At 44.4% G+C, this 19,827-nt stretch overlaps 4 protein-coding genes across 4 annotated transcripts; 3 read left to right on the forward strand and 1 right to left on the reverse strand.

Annotated features, from left to right (window-relative positions):
- Positions 1-233: 233 nt before the first annotated feature.
- Positions 234-3,678, forward strand: LOC136651087 (olfactory receptor 14I1-like). Its single transcript, XM_066627208.1, has 2 exons — positions 234-1,131; positions 3,641-3,678. Exons 1-2 carry the CDS (start codon positions 234-236, stop codon positions 3,676-3,678), a joined length of 936 nt encoding a protein of 311 aa, XP_066483305.1.
- A 2,967-nt stretch (positions 3,679-6,645) lies between these two features.
- On the forward strand, positions 6,646-7,581 carry LOC136652870 (olfactory receptor 14A16-like). The gene has a single exon (XM_066629798.1). It carries the CDS (start codon positions 6,646-6,648, stop codon positions 7,579-7,581), a length of 936 nt encoding a protein of 311 aa, XP_066485895.1.
- A 5,128-nt stretch (positions 7,582-12,709) lies between these two features.
- On the forward strand, positions 12,710-13,669 carry LOC136652871 (olfactory receptor 14A16-like). The gene has a single exon (XM_066629799.1). It carries the CDS (start codon positions 12,710-12,712, stop codon positions 13,667-13,669), a length of 960 nt encoding a protein of 319 aa, XP_066485896.1.
- Positions 13,670-18,413: 4,744 nt separating this feature from the next.
- LOC136652872 (olfactory receptor 14A16-like) lies at positions 18,414-19,451 on the reverse strand. The gene has a single exon (XM_066629800.1). It carries the CDS (start codon positions 19,449-19,451, stop codon positions 18,414-18,416), a length of 1,038 nt encoding a protein of 345 aa, XP_066485897.1.
- Positions 19,452-19,827: the final 376 nt, after the last annotated feature.

A 19,827-nucleotide genomic window follows, 5' to 3' on the forward strand; every position in this document is an offset into this window, starting at 1 on the left:
CCTCCTCAAAGTAAGGGAATGTTTGTTCCCTTACCTCAGAGCTGCATTGCCCTTATGTCAGTGCTGGAAAGCACTGACATAAGGGGTTAGGATTGTGCTCAAAGGCAGTAGATTCACTTAACAATGTAATCGCATAACAATGGGGATTGGAGAACGTTAAGTGGCTCACACTGTACTAATCTCTGATTTCTCCCTATCTAATTTCAGGTAGGTCAAAATGTTTTAAGGACACAATGACCAATGAAAGCACCATTACTGAATTCCTGCTCTTGGGATTCTCTGAGGTTCGGGAGATACAATTTGCCTACTTTGCAATCTTTCTGCTGATTTATTTGGCAGCTTTAATAGGGAACATCCTCATCCTCATGGCTGTCACAACAGATTCCCGTCTTCACAGTCCCATGTACTTCTTCCTGGCCAATCTCTCTGTTATGGATCTTGGGTACATCTCAGTCACTATGCTCAAAGCCATGGAGAACTCTCTCGTGAACACCCAGTTAATATCGTACTCCGAATGCATCATTCAAGTCTTCTTCCTCTTCTTCTTCATGGCATCAGATTTCTTCCTCCTCACCGTCATGGCTTATGACCGGTATGTTGCCATATGTGACCCACTGCAATATGAGACAGTGGTGAATAAGGAAGCCTCCATCCAAATGGCAGCCACCACATGGATCAGTGGTCTGCTCTTTGCAACACTACACACCGGAGCTACATTTGCAGTCCCCTTCTGCTCCAACATCATCAATCAGTTCTTCTGTGAGATCCCACAATTGCTCAAACTCTCCTGCTCAGACTTGTACCTTATTGAAGTTGTGGCTCTTGGCTTAAGTGTATGTTTAGGGCTGGGCTGCTTTGGTTTTATTGTTGGGTCTTATGTGGAGATCTTCAAGGCATTGTTCAGGATCCCCTCTACACAGGGCAGAGAGAAAGCCTTTTCTACCTGCATCCCACACCTCGCTGTTGTCTCTTTGTTTCTTTTCACTGGCACCCTTGCAAACCTAAAACTGACTTCCACCTCTCTAACAGGTCTGGACAGCGCAGTTGCCATGGCTTACTGTGTTCTTCCCCCTCTTATAAATCCTATAATTTATAGCATGAGGAACAAAGAGATCAAAGCAGGACTGAGGAAATTCTGTGACAGATCCTGGGGCAATTATATCAGACGAAGACAGAGCTGTACATCTCTGTGGCATGTCCTGCTACCAAGACGTACTCAAAAACTAAACCAGCAGGACTCGGGAAGGAACCCATAATTTCCCCTGTCAGATGTCCATATCTCATTACAATATACCCTCCGTTAAATGGAAATTGACACAAAACTAGGTACCCCTACAAACTGGGCAAAGAAGCACTTTTTCAAATGGAGCTTGTTGAATGTTTAGCAGGGTGAAATTGTCCCTCTTGACCAGGGGTGAACAAGAGTCCCCAAATTTCCCATGCCACAACCAACCTTATGGTGCCGGGGGGGGGGGGGCTCCTCTGGGTCATGCCAGGCCAGCAACCCACTCTTTGGATCTCCACAGGCCACAGAAAAGCCTTCAGAAACATCTGAAAACCACTTCCAGTTTTCAGAAACAAACAAGAAGTAGCTTTCCAAAAACTGGAAGTGGCTTTTGGAGTCTTCTACATGATGTTCTGGGCTGTGAGGGCTTACCCCAGGGCAAGGGAACAAGTGTTCCCTTACCTTGAGGGGGCCTCCACAGCTCGAAACTCCCCTGTGGGATGTGGCATGCACCCTTTTGATGCAAAAGGTTTGGCATGCACAGAGTTAGGTAGCACTAGACTGTTTGTGGTTGAATTTGATTCTTAATGCACAAAATATGCACTGTGAGGAACATGTTGCCCCATCCCTATTCTCTATGAAGATTTATGAAATTAGACCTTGAGGAACAAGACTCTCCAGTTTTTTGTGTGTGTTTTTTAACTTGCGTGATACAGTAAGCTAGTTTAACAGGCAGATATATTTATTATAGCTCTCTTTCTAAAATGCAGCTTCAGTATAAAGGGGGACATGTTCACATGGAGGACCATTAATAGAACATGACTACCTCACCCAAACTGAATTCTGAAAAGATACAGTCAAGAAACGTCCAAAGTCTATCTATCGCTACCTACCTATCTACCTGTCATTTCATTATGTGTAAAATGTCAGTAGTCTTCTTGTGAGGAGCTTTACCAATGGATATCTTCTGCTTTCCAGGCCAGCGCAGGTGTCTGGAGGGGTGTGTGTGGGGAGGGCTGGAGGGAGGCATTTTGGGGTGGGGTGAAGGGGGGCTGTGGGCAGGCCTGTGGGAGAGTGATGGAGAAGCAGGGGGCAGAGCCTGTATCCAGCAGTTATGCCGGATCCTATCCCTGTTCCCAGGCAGCCCGGGGCAACTCTGAGCTGCTCAGATATGCGCCACCTCTGTAGGTGGTTCAGATCCAAGTAGACCCATTGGAGCTGTAGTGGCTCTCCCTGGGGTATGGGAAAGTGATTCCCCTTGCCCTGGGCTGATCCACTTTCAACTCCAAACTCGTGTTGGATAGGGGGCAGGCCTGCCGGCCTCCTCATTCCAGCACAAATTAGGATTGCGCTGCCCGTGTTTTGTAAAATACATCTAAATTATAATAAGGACAATGTAACCGAACTATTTGGCATCTGATGTAGTGTTCAGTAAGGTACAATGGATTTACATCATCTTAGTTTTGAAGGAGAAGCATCATCACATATCACCATAAAACATCCTCATGTATCTTGTTAACCGTGAGGGTCATGGTCTTGGAGAAACCTGCAGTAACAGAAACCGTGGTTACAGAATCATTGATCCTATGGAGAAAATGTGGATAGATTCTTGCAGACCCTCTTTGCTATGTACCAAATGAACTTTATGAACCTGAATCTTACCTGTAATAGTGAGTGGTGATGCTGGGGATGGGGGGCTTTGCAATATTGTGAATCTCTCAACCTTGGCTTCCCCCAAAAGAACCAAGGGAGGAATTCTTGACTCTTGATGGGCTTCCGTTGACCTCTTCGTATGCTCGCCCCTTCCTGGTTGCCATATGCTATGGGCCACTGGTGTCCTAAAATGGCATCCCTCCTCCAAGATACTTAATTTGAATTGCAAGGACAGGCCCCTGCTGCTAGGAAAGACTTCCACCAGGTTGTTATCACTCTGATGTAAGTAAAGTCTTTCTTCTCATGGCCCTGTAAGAATAGTGAGATTTTTCTAACTTGTCACTGGGGATTTGAGATACAAGGGCCATGAATGGGCACAAAGAGACCATGCATGTGGTGAAATGGGTTACACTTACAGAAGTGGCTAAGTGAATCTCATGGAGTCTGTGGATAACAAGTGTATCTTTTTCCCCTTTAAAATGGCATGAGGTGAGGGGTGCATCAGAAGTAAAACCACAGCAAGGAAAAAGTCCAAAATCTCCCCAGCTTTTCCCCATGCCATGTTTCTGTTTCTGACATACTCCAGGCCATGATTCACATGTACAGTAATGTCGAACATTGTCCTAAAATTATGAGCAGTGAAATGAGTCATTAAAAATTTATTTCCTAGCACCAGACTATAGCACAGGGATGCTCAAACTTTCAACTTTAGGGATGCTGGACCTTTAACAAGTGTATAGAAGAGGGAATTTCAGCAGGTGCAGCTTGTCATCTGTGGGATGACAAGTTGCACCTGCTGAAATTCTTTCTTCTATACATTTGTTAAAAGTCCAACATCCCTAAAGTTGAAAGTTTGAGCACCCCTGCTCTAGCATTAACCAATGACATTGGAATTAGGTGTAGAACGACACCTAAATGCTTATTTACAGCTCAGTCCTAACTTGTGCTGGAGCAGGCAGGCTGGTGGGCCTGCACTGTATACAGTACAAGTCTGGGGCTGACTGTGGCTCAGCCTGAGGAAAGGGGAAAAAATTCCCCTTACTCCAGGTAGAACCACAGCAGCCCCAATGGGTCTGCTTGTATCTGCACCACCTAATTCAGTGGCACAAATCCAAGCAGCCCAGAGTTACTCTGTCATGATGACGATGGGCCGATGCAAGGGACTTTTGTCGGCTCAAGGGCACTTTTGAATTGCACCCTTACACAATTCAAGGCAATCTACCACCAAGAATCACAAGGTGTGCTTATGTGATTCCTCTGGTTGTATATACCCTTCATTCTCTAATAAGTAACTGGAACCATTAATTAGACATTGAGTCTAAATGTCAGGAGTTGCATTGGTTTGTGGGGAAAGAACCCGAAGCAAAGTTTTGCAAGTTTGCCAATTGTTTAATAGACCTTGCCTTGCAGAACATCATGGGAACTGTTGACTCCTGGGGAAACACAGAGAAGAAGGATGACTCAACCTTCTTTTTGCAGCTCATATATCTTCCAACAAATGATGACACTCTTTAGCACATTGCTGCACATCACAAAAGTGGGATGTCTCCCGTTTTCTTCTTCTAATCTTATTACTTTAGGACATGTGCCCAGCTTCCAAGAGAGTTCTTGCACAAACACATTATCACACAGATTATCTGAGAGAAACAGAGGTGAGTAAATACTCTTCGTTTATTCTCATTCAAGTTCAGGGGGTCCTTCTGAAATCCTGCTTAGGATTTCAGTTCTGAAATGAATGTGAAATATCTGGAACCTAGTAGGATTGATGCAGTTACAAGAACTTATAAAAAGGGAAAAAATTTAAACCATTTTGTCTCCTATTATCGTTAGGGTAAATAAATAATACAAAGAAAAGATATATGTACTGCATAGAAAAATCCATAGATGAATGTGAAGATGAGTCCTCAAAAAGAATGACGAGATCGTTGTAAAACAAAGTGTTTCCACCCCAGGGTCTTATGGAAATGAATAAGCATTGTGGATGCATAAACAGATGATAAGCATCATTGGCATCCTTCAGTCTCGGAAGACTATGGTATTGTGCTATGAAAAGTGGTTCTGGCACAGCGTCTAGTGTGGCTAAAAAGGCCAATTCGGAAGTGACAATCCCTTCCACACTGGGAGCAAATGTAGTCTGTCCCTGGTGTGTCTTCCTGGCTATGGGCCTTCCTTCTTTGCCTCTTTGCCTCAGTCTGTTGGGCAAGTGTCTCTTCAAACTGGAAGAGGCCATGCTGCACAGCCTGCCTCCAAGTGGGATGCTCAGAGGCCAAGGTTTCCCACTTGTTGAGGTCCATTCCTAAGGCCTTCAGATCCCTCTTGCAGATATCTCTGTTTTGCAGCTGTGGTCTACCTGTAGGGCGCTTTCCCTGAACAAGTTCTCCATAGAGGAGATCCTTTGGGATCCAGTCATCACCCATTCTCAAAACATGACCAAGCCGATGCAGGCGTCTCTGTTTCAGCAGTGCATACATGCTAGGGATTCCAGCTCGTTCCAGGACTGTGTTTTTTGGAACTTTGTCCTGCCAGGTGATGCCGAGGATGCGTCGGAGGCAGTGTATGTGGAAAGTGTTCAGTTTCCTCTCCTGTTGTGAACGAAGAGTCCATGACTCGCTGCAGTACAGATAATAAGCACTGTGTAGAAAAAAGCAACTGATAATTTCAGTAACTCTTATCTTTTCATTGGATTATTTAAATACAATTTCAGTTTTTATCTTTGACAACTTATGAGCATTGTTTATTCAATGGGTGAAGTATTTAGATGTTTATTACTAGTGGAATAGATTGATCGGGATGTGTCAAAAAAAATCATTATTCTTGAGTAATTGATCTCTTTTTATTGAACTGGAGGGTTTTAATAATTCAGGGCCCAATCCTATCCAATTTTCCAGTCCCGGTGCAGCCATGCCAATGGGGCATGCACTGCATCCTGTGGCGGGGAGGCAGTCACAGAGGCCTCCTCAAAGTATGGGAACATTTGTTCCCTTACCTTGGGGCTGCATTGTGGCTGCCCTGGCACCAGAAAATGGGATAGGATTGGACCCTCAGTCGTCACTCTGCATGTGTAGCTGCCATCAGTATTTGCTAGATTCACCAAGTAACACACTTGCAATGCAACAATGGAAGGAATTATTGACCAGCATGCTTAACTAGCATCTTAAAGACATGGTGAATTCTTAAGTTGATTAAATGTTCAATAAATAAACTCAGACCATGCATTCTTGAATAGGCTCACTTAACCAATGAATCTGAACAACTTGAAAAAAATACAAGAAGTTTGTTTCAACTGACTGTAGAGTGGTCCACTTTGATCACTAAGTGATTGATTGCTCAGCAACTGTTACCCTGCACATGCTGGATCTCATTTGATCTCAGAAGCTAAGCAGGGTCAGGCCTGGTTAGTACGTGAATGGGAGACTGCCAGGGAATACCAGGTGCTGTAGGCTTATACCATAGTCTTTCGAGACTGAAGGTTGCCAACCATTCGATTGATTGCTATCCTGATTAATTTGGTTTACCAATCCAACAGCTGTATGTATGCATGCTTCTGCAACAAGAAAACAAACTTGTTTCTATCAGCTAATTGACTATCCTCTCTTCTTCAAAGTGTATTAAGAACTATGATGATCAACCACTCCTCTGGGGTTGCAACTCCTCTGTGGTTGCACTCCTCTGTGGTTGCTGCTCCCCTCTGCAACAAGAAAACAAACTTGTTTCTATCAGCTAATTGACTATCCTTCTCTCTTCTTCAAAGCATATTAAGAACTACGATGATCAACCACTCCTCTGTGACAGAATTTCTTCTCATGGGATTTTCTGATGACCGTCAGATGCAAATCTTCCATTTTGGGATCTTTCTCTCCATTTACTTCATCGCTTTAACAGGGAACTTTCTCCTTATTATAGCTGTGGCTCTGAACCACAACCTCCACAGTCCTATGTACTTCTTTTTGGTCAATTTATCATTTTCTGATGTTGGCTACATCTCCGCCACTGTCCCCAAGTCCATGGCTGATTCTTGGACAAACAACAAACTGATTTCCTTCTCTGGATGTTTTGCCCAAGTGTTTTCAGTCATTGCATTTGGGAGCGTTGAGCTGGCCCTACTCACCGTCATGGCTTATGACCGTTACATAGCAATATGCTGTCCTTTACAATACACAATAATCATGAACTGGGTTGCTTGTATCCAGATGGCAGCTGCTTCCTGGACACTCGGTGTCCTCAATGGAGTTATAGAAACCGGTATGACTTTTAGGTTAAATTTCTGCAGCACCAATATTATCAGGCAGTTTTTCTGTGATATGCCCCAGTTACAAAAAATATCTTGCACTGATACACAAGCTAATCATATTCTAGTGACTGTTCTTGGATCCATCGTGGGTGTCTTCTGCGTTGGGGGTATCTCCGTTTCCTATGGCTACATCTTCTCTGCTGTGCTGAAGATTTCATCAGATCAAGGTAGATATAGGGCCTTCTCAACCTGCATTCCCCATTTGACAATCTTTTCCTTATTTGTAATCACAACAATGTTTTCATATGTGAGGCCTAAAGAGCTTTCCTTTCCAACTCTGGATCTACTCTCTGCTCTTTTGTATGCTGTTTTGCCACCAGTTCTCAATCCCATCATTTATAGCCTCCGGAACAAAGATATCCAGGAGAGTGTGCTGAAAATCCCAAAGAAATTGAAACGTTTCATAATGTGAATGCCTGTGTAAGTGTATCCAGATTCCGTAAGAAGATTTCTGTAACATTATTGATCCCTGCTAAGTGGGTAAAAGGCACTTTTTCAAGTGGGTGCTCCTCTTCTATCTAATGGGGGAGAGTAACTGGCTCTCCTCACCCCAGCAGTGTCTTTTCAAATAGTTGTCTGCTGGTATTCTTTTCACATCTTTTTAGATTGTGAGCCCTTTTAGGACAAGGAGCCATTGGTTATTTGATTTTCTCTGTAAACCGCTTTGTGAACCTTTCACTGAAAAGTGGTATATACATACTGTTAATAATAATAATATTCCCCAGGATCGCGCCGCTCGGGGGGCTGAAGGGACTGGGGTACTACCACCAGTCCCTGCAGCAGCCTTTCTGAGGTACAGGGAGACCTGCACGAGCTCCTGCAGGGCTCCCCAGGTCAAGGAAAGTGAAAGTGGAGGGATTGTGCTCTGCCTCCACAAAACTGGGAGCACGATCACTCTACTCTCACTTTCCCTGACCTGGGGACCCCTGCATAGGCTTGCACAGGGCTCCCCACACCCCAGGAAGGCTGCTGCAGGGACTGGTGGGTGCACCCCAGTCCCTGCAGCCCCGTCAGAAGTGGAAGTGGAGCAATCGCACTCCACTTCCGGTTTAGTGGAGGTGGGGCGCAATCTCCCCACTTTCACTTTGGAAGCATCGGGGAGCCCTGCAGATGATGAGTCAGGGCTCCTGGCACCCCCAGGAGGCTGCAGGAGGCTCTGGTAAGTGCAGCCAAGCCCCTGCAGCCCCTTAAGCGGCATGATCCTGGGGATCGCGCCGCTGCCTCCTCCCTGCCTCCTGGCTGCCCCCACGCCTTAAGGGCAAAGAGGCCAGGACCCACAGGCTGGGGCATCGTGATGCCCCAGTCTGAAAACCTATGGCTTAGATGGTTTTAAAGGTGGGTAACAACCCAATCCTAACTAAATTCCTGTGTGGTGATGCAGTCATGCTATCACAAGGCTACACTGCATCCCTTGGGGAATTTCAGCTGCTGGTTGTCTCCTTGGGACAAGGGGACCACAGCAGCCACTATGGGTCAACTCAGACCTGTGCCAGCAACACCAGCTGTGCAAATCTGAGTTGATCCATGCAGGTGAATTAGGCCCAGGGAGGGAGCTAGACTATGGTGTGCACCAGCACAACGGTGCCTGCTCCTCTCCTAGGCCCAGTCCACCCACTCCTTCCCATTCCACCCCATTCTCCCCTTCTCCTGCTCTCTTCCTCTCCCTGCACCACATTCACTTGGTATGGCAGGTGTCCTTCACTGCGCTGGCACACCCGGGAAGGCTCCAGACTTCCCGCCCGTATGCTGGCAAGTAACACTTTCACAAATCACTTGATGGCGTTTTTGGAACATCTCACTTGGGAGAACACACATTCCGCTAGCATCAAACATAAATAAGATTGGTGCCTGGAATCCAAGTACCCCATCCTGTCTCCATAAAATGGTCATTACAAAGAACATATCCGGGACTGATGGTATGTGGAGGGGGGGAAGGAACTTGTAGAAAAGATTTGCAACTTTACTGCTTGCAAACAGTCTTGGCACAACAGCATGGGAACAGTGGTGCTCTCCATGGAATTACACCTTGAAACACCACAGGGAACTGCAGTGACTTCCCTTCCTCTTCTTGATCCTCCTTCTCACAATATAACCCTGGTAACTGGGTAAGAGGCACTTTTTCAAGTGGGTGCTCTTCTTTTATTTAGCAGGGGGGGGATAATAACTGGCTCCCCTCACCGCAGCAGTGTCTTTTCTTGTGGCTGTCTATTGGTGTTCTTTTGCATCTTTTTAGATTGTGAGCCCTTTTGGAACAGGGAGCCATTAGTTATTTGATTTTTCTCTGTAAATTGCTTTGTGAATGCTTCACTGAAAAGCAGTATATAAATACTGTTTAATAATAAAAATGTGTCTTCCAATGAAAACCTTGCAGAAGCATTTTTCCGTGCATCTTCTGAGAGACTTAAGAGGTGAGTGCAATCCATTCGGTTCATCCCTGTTGCTCATCTACATTCATTGCATTGCTCTACAGAATCTGCCTTTCTGATCTGTGACAACTTAGGGCCCAATCCTATCCAATTTTCCAGTGCCAGTGCAGCTGTGCCAATGGGGCATGCACTGCATCTTGTGGTTGGGTAGTAGTCACAGAGGCTTCCTTAAGGTACAGGGAACATTTGTTCCTTTACCTTGGGGCTGCATTGCAACTGCACCAGTGCTGGAAAATTGGATAGGATTGGGCCCCTAGAGACAAACTTTAACAAATACATTTTTCAGTAGTAAGCTTTTGTGGCCTAGCAGTTTTTTATTATGCATGGTCAAAATAAAATTTCTTCAAAAGAATCTACAAGTGGTGTTTCACTCTTACTACTGTAGATTGAAAGATTAAAAAAAAAGAAAAAAGATTTTGACTTGCCCTCTGATAACTGTTGGAAATATCAGGTTGGGTTTGGTCCTTTGCAGCCTTGCTGCACATGTATGGTGGGATTGTCCTGAAAGTAACATATTTGCAGTAACATCTGTTACTATAGAACAGCCTTTTTCAATGACTGTGCCATGGCACACTGGTGTGTCACGAATGGTCCGCAGGTGTGCCCTAGGATTTTGGGGGAGGGCCATTTATTAGTAGTGCCAGTGGGGGATGTGAGCCCCCCACCGACAGCATGGAGTGCCTTGTCAATTGTCAGAAGACTGAAGGTGTGCCTTGACATTTTAGTACCTTGTCAGTGTGCCATAAGACAAAAATGGTTGAAAATCACTGCTGTAGAACCTTAATTGGTCTTCTTAGGGTGTGATTGTACACTTAGCTGGAAGTAAGCTCCTTTGAAAAAAATTGGACCTACCATGTAATACACATGCAAAGGATTGTGCTGTTAGTCTGAATTTTGACAGTTGTGTTAGGAGGAAGTAGAAAATGCTCTTCTACAATTTGCCTACTTAGGGCTAGAATTTTAGTAACAGAAGTATGGTAATAAAATATAGCCCCCTTGCTATTAATGTGGCTATACAATGTTTGAAAAAAAGAAATGTTTTTAAAATAAAACCTGGGGCTGCCACTCCGAATGTATTGTGACAGTGGAACACACTGGAAATGGAACTATCTCATGCAAAGCACTGAATCCAATAGCACTGAAGAATCACGCGCTGCAAGTATTCTGCATCCTTGTTTCTTGCTTGTTTTTTTCTTGGATGTTATTGAATAATGTTTTTCCTCAGACAATGATGCTTGTTTACTGAGCAGTAGATGGCTCCACGGCTTTGCTCTCAATTTGCTTAAATGTATTTTTCAACACATGAACACAGTCTCAGTTAAAATTCCTCAGTGAGCAATCGGTGTCTTCATGGATGACTTTATGTGTCCCCTCACAAAGGATCCAAGTTTTGGCCAGCTAGAGATAGTTCTATGGTGTTTTTATATCGAGATAGCACAAAAGTTAGACAACTTTTCAACCTAAAGCTATCTCAGATAAGCAGCAAGGGGTTTGTATAGACCAGTGGTTCCCAACCTTTAGGAGCCTGTGGACCACTGGCGCAAAAATCAGAGTCATCATGGACCACATGTAACCTACCACCCCCCCTGCACACAAAAAATACATTCATAACAGAGACAATTTATTCAAGATTTATTATTTATAGAGAAGATTTGTGGGTTGCTGCTTTTGTAGCTGGCTGCAGGCAGTTCATTCTCCACTCTTCTGGTGGTCTGTGGGGAAGCATCTCCTGAGCTAACACTCCCCCACGGACTACCAGAGAGGATGAAGAACAGACTGCTAACAGCCACCTCCAACACTTCAGTACTGGCTGTGGGCAGTCTGTTCCCAGTGTGTTACCAAAAGGGCTGTTTTGTTTAGGGGAATTATTACACTACCCTTTATTGGAACCTCAGGATTGCAGGCTGGATAACAAGACGGCATAATGCAGAGAAATTCCCTTTAGCTTAAAGAGGTGACTGAGAGAAAGATAAAAGATTGTAGTTTTATTACAAAAGCACAAAGGTAAATATAATGCACATGGAAAAATGATATGTTTCTTGGTCCTAGTACTTGAATCTAGTGTACCTAGCTTTTATGGTGGTTGCATGTAAAGAGCATTTGGTGCATCCAAGGAAATTAGAAAAGGGAAAGTTGTAGGGAAGGATTTTAGGGGTCCCTGGTGGCCAAACCCAGTTGCTAACTAAAGATGGGGAGAGAAGGGGAGAAAAACGGGGGGCGGGGGAGAAGGGAAAGAGTTCTAGGCGCAAGATAGTTACCTGTCCTGTAGAGCAGTGGGGGGGGGGAGTCCTGTGTAGAGGACCCTCTGACACAACACAGATGTGTTGGTCCTTGGAGGGAGAGCCAGAGAGAGCACGTGGGAGGGAGCCCTCTCTTAAAAAGGGGTTTTCAGACAGAGCTGAGCTGGATTGTAGCTTGCTTACTACCACCAGGGTGCTTGGGAGTGTGTAAAACATTGAAAGGATTATCAGCAAAATTCAATGGGGACTATGGCTGGCTTAAACAATACCATGAATCAGCAACACAAAGAAAAGCAGTTCCAGTTTGCATACAGTGCTTAAGCAGTGATTGGGTTAAACAATACAACAAATACAGTAATGTAGGAGACACTTAAATAATGATTTAAGATGCCAGACTTCCTCCCATAATGTGGGAACACAGGGAGGTGGAGGTTGTGTAACCATGAGCCTGACTTGACTTGATTGTGGCCTGTGTGAGTTTAACCTGCATGATATTTTAGTCCATAGTACATAACCAGATAGAGAGAAAATCACAACTAAAAGGCAACAAGGGGATTTTCATGTAACAAGTGAGATGCTGGAGGTGATTTAACGTGGTCTTTTATTTCTGAAACCTTGCGGCTCACTTCTCAAGGTCTCACAGACCTCCTGTGGTCCATGGACCACAGGTTGGGAACCAGTGATATAGACAGTTGGGCAGAAGACCATAGGAGAGTTAGGCAGAAAATCATGGCCTAGTTAGGACTTTATTCCTCGCAGTTGCAATTTTCATTGACACTTATGATGCTGCAAATAATATTAGTTCCGTATTAATATCCACCACCAATTAATGATCTTTTAACTCCTTTTCTGCAGAATAATTCAAAGAAAAATCATGGCCAACCAATCAACTGCAACAGAGTTCCTCCTGATGGGATTTTCTGATGAACGTGACATGCAAATTTTCCATGTTGTGATGTTTCTTTCTATTTACTTGATAACTTTGCTGGGGAATTTTCTCCTCATCACAGCCGTGATCCTCAACCACAACCTTCACAGCCCCATGTACTTCTTTTTGGTCAACTTATCATTCTCAGATATTTGCTACATCTCAACCACTGTCCCCAAATCGATGGCCACTTCTTTGACCAACAACAAACTGATTTCTTTCTCAGGTTGTGTCACTCAGGTTTTTTTAGTTGTCGTGCTAGCAAGCGGGGAGCTGTTCATTCTCACGGTGATGGCTTATGACCGCTACATTGCCATCTGCCATCCTTTACAATACACTCTGATCATGAACTGGAACACATGCTTACAAATGGCAGCTGCTTCTTGGGTCTTTGGGGTAATCAATTCTGTGGTGAACACCACCAATACATTTAAACTCCTCTTTTGCAGGTCCAATACCATTCAGCAATTCTTCTGTGATATCCCACAGTTACTACTTTTATCTTGCTCTGATACAAAGGCCAATAAATGGGTCCTTTTTGCTGTTGTAGTCTTTGGGAGCTTATTTTGCTTTTCCTGTGTACTGTTCTCCTATGGTTACATTTTCTCAACGGTGTTGAAGATCCCATCAGTTCAGGCCAGGTATAAAGCCTTCTCGACCTGCATGCCACACCTGGCTGTATTTTCCTTGTTTCTCAGCACTGCAATATTTTCTTACCTGAGGCCAAGGGCCCTGTCAGCTCCAGCTGTGGACCTGTTGGCTGCCATTTTGTATACAGTTTTACCACCACTCATGAATCCCATCATTTATAGTCTGAGAAACAAAGAGATCCAAATGACTTTGATGAGAATGTCAAAGAATTGTATTTCATGTAGTCATTGGATGAGGTTTTCCAAAGGGGTATAAGGTTCCAGGGAAGAGAAATCTGCTGTGTTGGATATGAATAAAAATACCTGTTCAGTTTTAAGCTTACTGTCTGCTGTGGAGACATCTTAGGGCCAAATCCTATCCAATTTTCCAGGGCTGGTGCTGCTGTGCCAATGGGGCGTGTGCTGCATCCTGTGGTGGGGAGGCAGTCACAGAGGCCTCCTCAAGGTAAGGGAACATTTGTTTCCTTACCTTGGGACTGCATTGCGGCTACTCTGGTGCTGGAAAGCCGGATAGGATTGGGCCCTTAGCCTCTTATTCATCACCTTCTTGTACCCTTCCAGCTGAAGCCCCTATAGAGTTTCTTTCCCACAAGTTTGTCCCTTAGACAAGCATTGGGAATGGGAATGGGAATGGGTTAAGTCAGAATGCCAGATGTAGGGGAGGGCACCAGGATGAGGTCTCTTGTTATCTGGTGTGCTCCCTGGGGCATTTGGTGGGCCGCTGTGAGATACAGGAAGCTGGACTAGATGGGCCTATGGCCTGATCCAGTGGGGCTGTTCTTATGTTCTTATGTTCTTATTGGTAGGGTTGGAGAAGGAAGGTGGAAGGAGGAAGGAGGAAGAAGAGCAACCGAGGGATAGAATAAAGTGGAGACAAAAAAGGAAGGAAAAACTGTAATAAAGTCTGAAAATAAGCAACTTATTGGTGTTCCGATCTTGCCTGGTATGGCAGTCTTCCCCTTTCCAGCAGCGCAGAGTGACTGTGGGATTGAGCCCTAAGCATCTCAATAGTACCCTGTAGTATTAGATAAAATGAATGTCCTACTTTTAACTTCTACTTGTCAATCTATGCTGTATCTAGACTAATAATAATAATAATAATAATAATAATAATAATAATAATAATAATAATAATAATAATAATAATAATAATATCAGCCCAAACCTAACATGCCCTGGAACAGCAGGCAGGCTGGACAGCAATACAGCAATAGCTGTTTATTGATAACAGATCAGCAGCTTTAACAATCCTTAGAAAGCAGGCAGAACGGATAACATGCCTGCACCCTTTCTTTATTGAGAGCACCAGCTCAGTCACTGAGAGACCACTCATGGCTAGGGCTGCAGGAGGTCAGCAGAGCTTCCTTATGTATTCTGATGCTGCCTAATGGTAGCTATTCTTATATTACTAGCCCCATTAATTAATAGGAAAGAGGGAGCACATTAGGGAAAACCATAAGAAGGTCAAACAAATTAGGTGTTGGATCTTAGAGTAATACTAAATGTTTTCCATGATAGGCTTGGCATTGGTCAGAAAGATGACTCTGGGCCCAATTGTATTTGCCCCCGGCACTGCCAGAACTCATGTTCCAGCAGTGCAAGGTGCTTTCTGGCACCGGGCCACTGTTGCACGCTTCCGGTCTGCTGCTGCAAACAGCAGGAAGCATGGAGCATAAGGCAGAGACTCTGGGAAGCACTATAGCATGGGTATGTTTGTGGCAGGTTAAGAGGTGGAGGGGGAGGTTCGGGGTTGTTCTGAGGTGGCTTGGGGGTGGTAGGGGGTGGAGAGTTGGCCAAAGGGGGTGAATTTTGGTGGCGGTTGTACATGCCTGATTCTATCCTCAATTTTTTACTCACCCTGCCCCCTTTCTCTCCTTGGACATATGCCAGCAAACTGGCTGTTGTATGTCCAAGGAGGCCCAAAGATGATAGGGCAACCTTCCAGGGGGGAGGCAGTAAAAAAAAACAAATTACTCACCTCCTGCAAATGGTCTGATCACCCTCCCCAACATAGCATCAGCACAGCCTCCATTGATGCGGTTGCATGCTATAATATATGGGGGGATCAGGACTGGGCAGGCATCCAGTGGGTAGCCCAATCCTGAACTGCCTGGCACCTAAATGAGCAGTGGCGCCAAAATGGCTGCCGCTGCAACCAGTGGCCTACCAGGTAGCTGCCAGTGGCTCCTTATATAGATATAAACAAAGCCTGTAAAAGCTGCCTTGGGTGCCCTAATGTGTGGTTGCTGCTGCTCTTATGTTTTTATTGTACTAATGTTTTATTGCTGTTTTAAGATGTTCTTAATTATATGGGTTTTCGTGTATGATTTGTGTTTTAATTTTGATTTTATATTCTTTGTATTTTTACATTGGCTTTCGTACATTGTATGGGGTCACTTCAGAAAGAGAGATGTGGGGAAAATACAGTAAAAGTAAGTAAGTAAGTAAGTAAGGAAGGAAGGAAGGAAGGAAGGAAGGAAGGAAGGAAGGAAGGAAGGCAGGCAGGCAGGCAGGCAGGCAGGCAGGAATCCTAACCAATTTCCCAGCTATATGCATAAGGGTTAAAAAGGTGGGATAGAAATCCTTTAAATAAATAATAAATAAAATAAAAAGCCAAATGACATTATAAAGATGGAGAACTCAGAAGCTTTGTCTGATAAAAAATGTCTTCAGGCCTGACCGGAACGCCTCCAAGGAGGGAGCAGTTTGTAAATCAAAAGGTACCCACTTGCAGAGTACCCACTTGCAAGCCAAAATTAGTCTGTCGACACATCAGGAATGGCCTGTACACAGCACCCCCCCTTGTGATGCACTGGTCATCTGGCATTGGCACTGCAATTCACCTCAAAATGAAGAGGAACAGAGGAGGCATGGATATCCCCATCAATCTGCTGCCTTGAAGTGATGGTTGCAGTTCATGGATGAGCTGGTCCTGTTCACAAAGACTCAGGTGCCACCTCCCCCCTACCCCAGCTAGGGTCTTAACTTCAGGGTTCAGTGCTTCCAGAGTTCCAGCATCATCTTTTCCGAGTGGGATGTGGTTGTCCCAGTACAAGAGGCAGGACAAGGGCATGAGGTCTGGTCTAGAGGGTAGAGCCTCCATTTGCCTGAAGATAACATCCATAAGGTCGCCAGTTCGAGGCCACCGGCACCGTGCGACCTTGAAGCAGCTGACAAGCTGATCCGAGTTATTCCATCTGCTCTGAGCGTGGGAGGATGGAGGCCAGAATGTGAAGCCAGATCAGAAAGAAACATCTGAAAGTTGTGGTTCTTGGAAGATAGAACCTTCTTTCAATTGTAAAAATCCCTACGGGGATTTAAATAGCCTGCCTATGTAAACCGCCTTGAATAAAGACCAAGAAAGGCGGTATATAAATACCTGTATTATTATTATTATTATTATTATTATTATTATTATTATTATTATTATTACAAGAACAGCCAGTGGGAAACAGGTGCTAATCCAAACTGGGAATGTTTTAAACAGAGGAAAACATGCATCAAGTAGTAACACACCCATCTTAACACACCCAGATTATATCATATCATTTACAAAAAAAGTATATAGAATTCTGACCATGAGACTTCAGTGTTAACATGTGTATTAACATATTTATTTCCAAAACACAAACAAGCAGACAAATATTTAAATCCCAGTATTCTAGTGAAGGTTGAGTTATAAGAAACAGTAACAATGCAAGCCTATACATGTCTACTCAGAAGTCCCGTTCTGTTAAATGGTGTTTACTCCCAGGGAAGTATATATAGGATTGCAACTAAATGCTCAATCCTATCTGTGTCGCATGCCAGCAAACTGTGTGGCCACCATGGTGGTGGCCAAACTGTATGGCCACCAAACTGTGTGGCCAACAAGTCCACCATGTGGGCCATTGTTGCAATAGCCTTTCTGCCTGTCTGTGGTGTGTTGCTCCTGGTGTAAGTTTAGTAAGCCGTGCACTGCCTACAGCAGCCCACAATTTGCCTGCTGATGGACTCTATCCATTTGGGGGAGATCAAGGGGTGAAATGGGGTGGATCTCAGTGGCACTGGCACCCCCTGAATCATATACTTCCCCTCCTGTGCCTGACCTGCCCCTACATGTCTCAAGACTGTGCCAGAAAAAGAGCTTGTGTAGCCTGGAGGAGTCCTATAGGGGACCACAGAGTGGCTGAAGAGGTAAATAATTTTTTTCTTGACTTACCTCTCCTGGCCAGCCTGGTCCCCATCTGACCCACAGTAGGCAGCAACCACTGCATCAGCGGCCCTGTGCCCCATGCACCAGTGCAGGATAGGGTTGAGCTGTAAATCTATCAACTCCTATTTCTATTACTTTATAAACTTGGTATTGTTGTATGTAGACCACTGTTATGTGCATCTATTTGCAAAATTGTGGATTCCAATCTAACTTACTGTCCTTTATGTTGTCTCAGTTGAAAAGTCTTGTGTAGTGGTTCTCAAACTGTGAGCTGTGGCTCCCTGGGGAGCTATGGAAATCAACGAGGAAAGATGTTTTGCAAAAAACATGCCACCCTATACAGTGTATAGGATTGTAACCGTAATAGGCAGTGGTGTAGTTGAGGGGGTGCATGGGGTAGCAGTTGCACCAGGCATCAAGCTTTAGGGGGGGCAACATACTGAGCTTGACACTAGTGACCAAAATTGTGAAAATCTTGATATGCATGACTAATACCATGATGTTATAAATCATTGGAAAGGTAATTTCATGCAGAATGCAATGCAACAAACTGCACTGGAATATCTGTATTCTATCAAAAGTTATGGCTAATTAACCAGAAAATGAAAACACAACTGCCTTGTGGAACACTTCTGGTTGTGACATCACTTCCAGGGTACCATTTTGAACTTGGCACCAGGCTCCACGATCATTACCTATGCCACTGGTAATGGGAAGCTGAGGCCAATGGCCCAGTGGGCCAAAGTAGCCACTAGTCTGGTGGGAACCACTGATCTAGTGATTACACAGCACCAGTAGTTTTTATCTAACAACCACTGTAATGTGGAGGCCCAAGCATTGGACCTGGCAAAGATGAGTCCATCTTTTCTTTTGCTCTATTTGCTGGAATCCTCTGAGAAAGCTTCTTGAAATGTGTCTGTGAAATGCCAGTCTTCAACACTTTCAGCACAGCCGTGTGGATGTCTTTATTTCTCAGGCTATAGATGATGGGATTCATTAGTGGTGGTAAAACTGTATAGAAAACAGCAGTCAACAAATCCAAAGATGAACTAAACCAGGCATTTGGTCTGAAGTAAGAAAACAGAGCAGTTGAAACAAATAAGCCGAAAACAGTTAAGTGTGGAGTGCAAGTAGAGAAGGCTTTGTACCTGGCTTGAACTGAAGGAATCTTCAACACAGTAGTAAAGATGTAGCTGTAAGAAACTATTATGACCAAACTACTGGATGAGCATAAAATAACTGCATTGGCAAGAATAAGGATAAGGTTGCCAAAGGTACGTGTACAAGAAATATTTAATAACTGAGGAATATCACAGAAAAATTGTCCTATATTGTGAGAGTCGCAAAACTCTAACCTAAAAGTGTTGACCGTGTTCATCACAGCATTGAGCACACTGATTATCCAAGAAGCAGCTGCCATCCATAAGCAAGCAATCTTGTTCATGATTAATGTGTATTGGAGAGGATGGCGGATTGCTACGTAACGGTCGTAAGCCATGGCAGTGAGCAAGGTGAGGTCAACTCCAGCAAATGTAACCACCAAGAAAACCTGGGAGACGCATCCGGAGAATGAAATGCGTTGGTTGTTTGTCAATGAAACAGCCAGAGATTTGGGGATGGTTGTTGAAATGTAGCAAACATCTGACAACGCTAAATTCACCAGGAAGAAATACATGGGGCTGTGAAGATGGCAATCCAGGAGGACAGTGATGATGAGCAGAACGTTCCCCATCAGTGCTGCCAAATAAATGGAGAGGAACACCACAAAGTGTAAGGTCTGGAGTTCTCGGACATCAGAAAATCCAAGCAGTAGGAACTCTGTTGGAGTACTTTGGTTTAACATGTCCTTCCGTAAACAAGAAAACCACATGGAGAGAAAAAACATACAAAAGAAAACAAGTTAGAAATACAGGTCCAGCCTATTTATACATGGATATTTTATCCACAGATTTGAGTCAACACAAATGGCCACTGCAAATGAGCAGGAATGTGCTGATCCCTGGAGAAGGGGAAAATGCATCCCTTTAAAATCAGTTTTAAAAACTGAACAGTCCTTTAACAGTAGCCTCCTTAATGAGAGAGAGAGAGGACAGCTGGCTGACAATCCATCAATCCTTCTCTCTCCAGGCGACCCCTCCCTTCCCCCTGAGCAAGTGAAAGAAAGGTGATCACTTTGCATTGGTGAAGGGAGGGGCTGAGTGAAGCGCCTTTCTAAGCCT

This window comes from Tiliqua scincoides, chromosome 5, assembly GCF_035046505.1.
Source record: "Tiliqua scincoides isolate rTilSci1 chromosome 5, rTilSci1.hap2, whole genome shotgun sequence".
NCBI lineage: Eukaryota > Metazoa > Chordata > Lepidosauria > Squamata > Scincidae > Tiliqua > Tiliqua scincoides.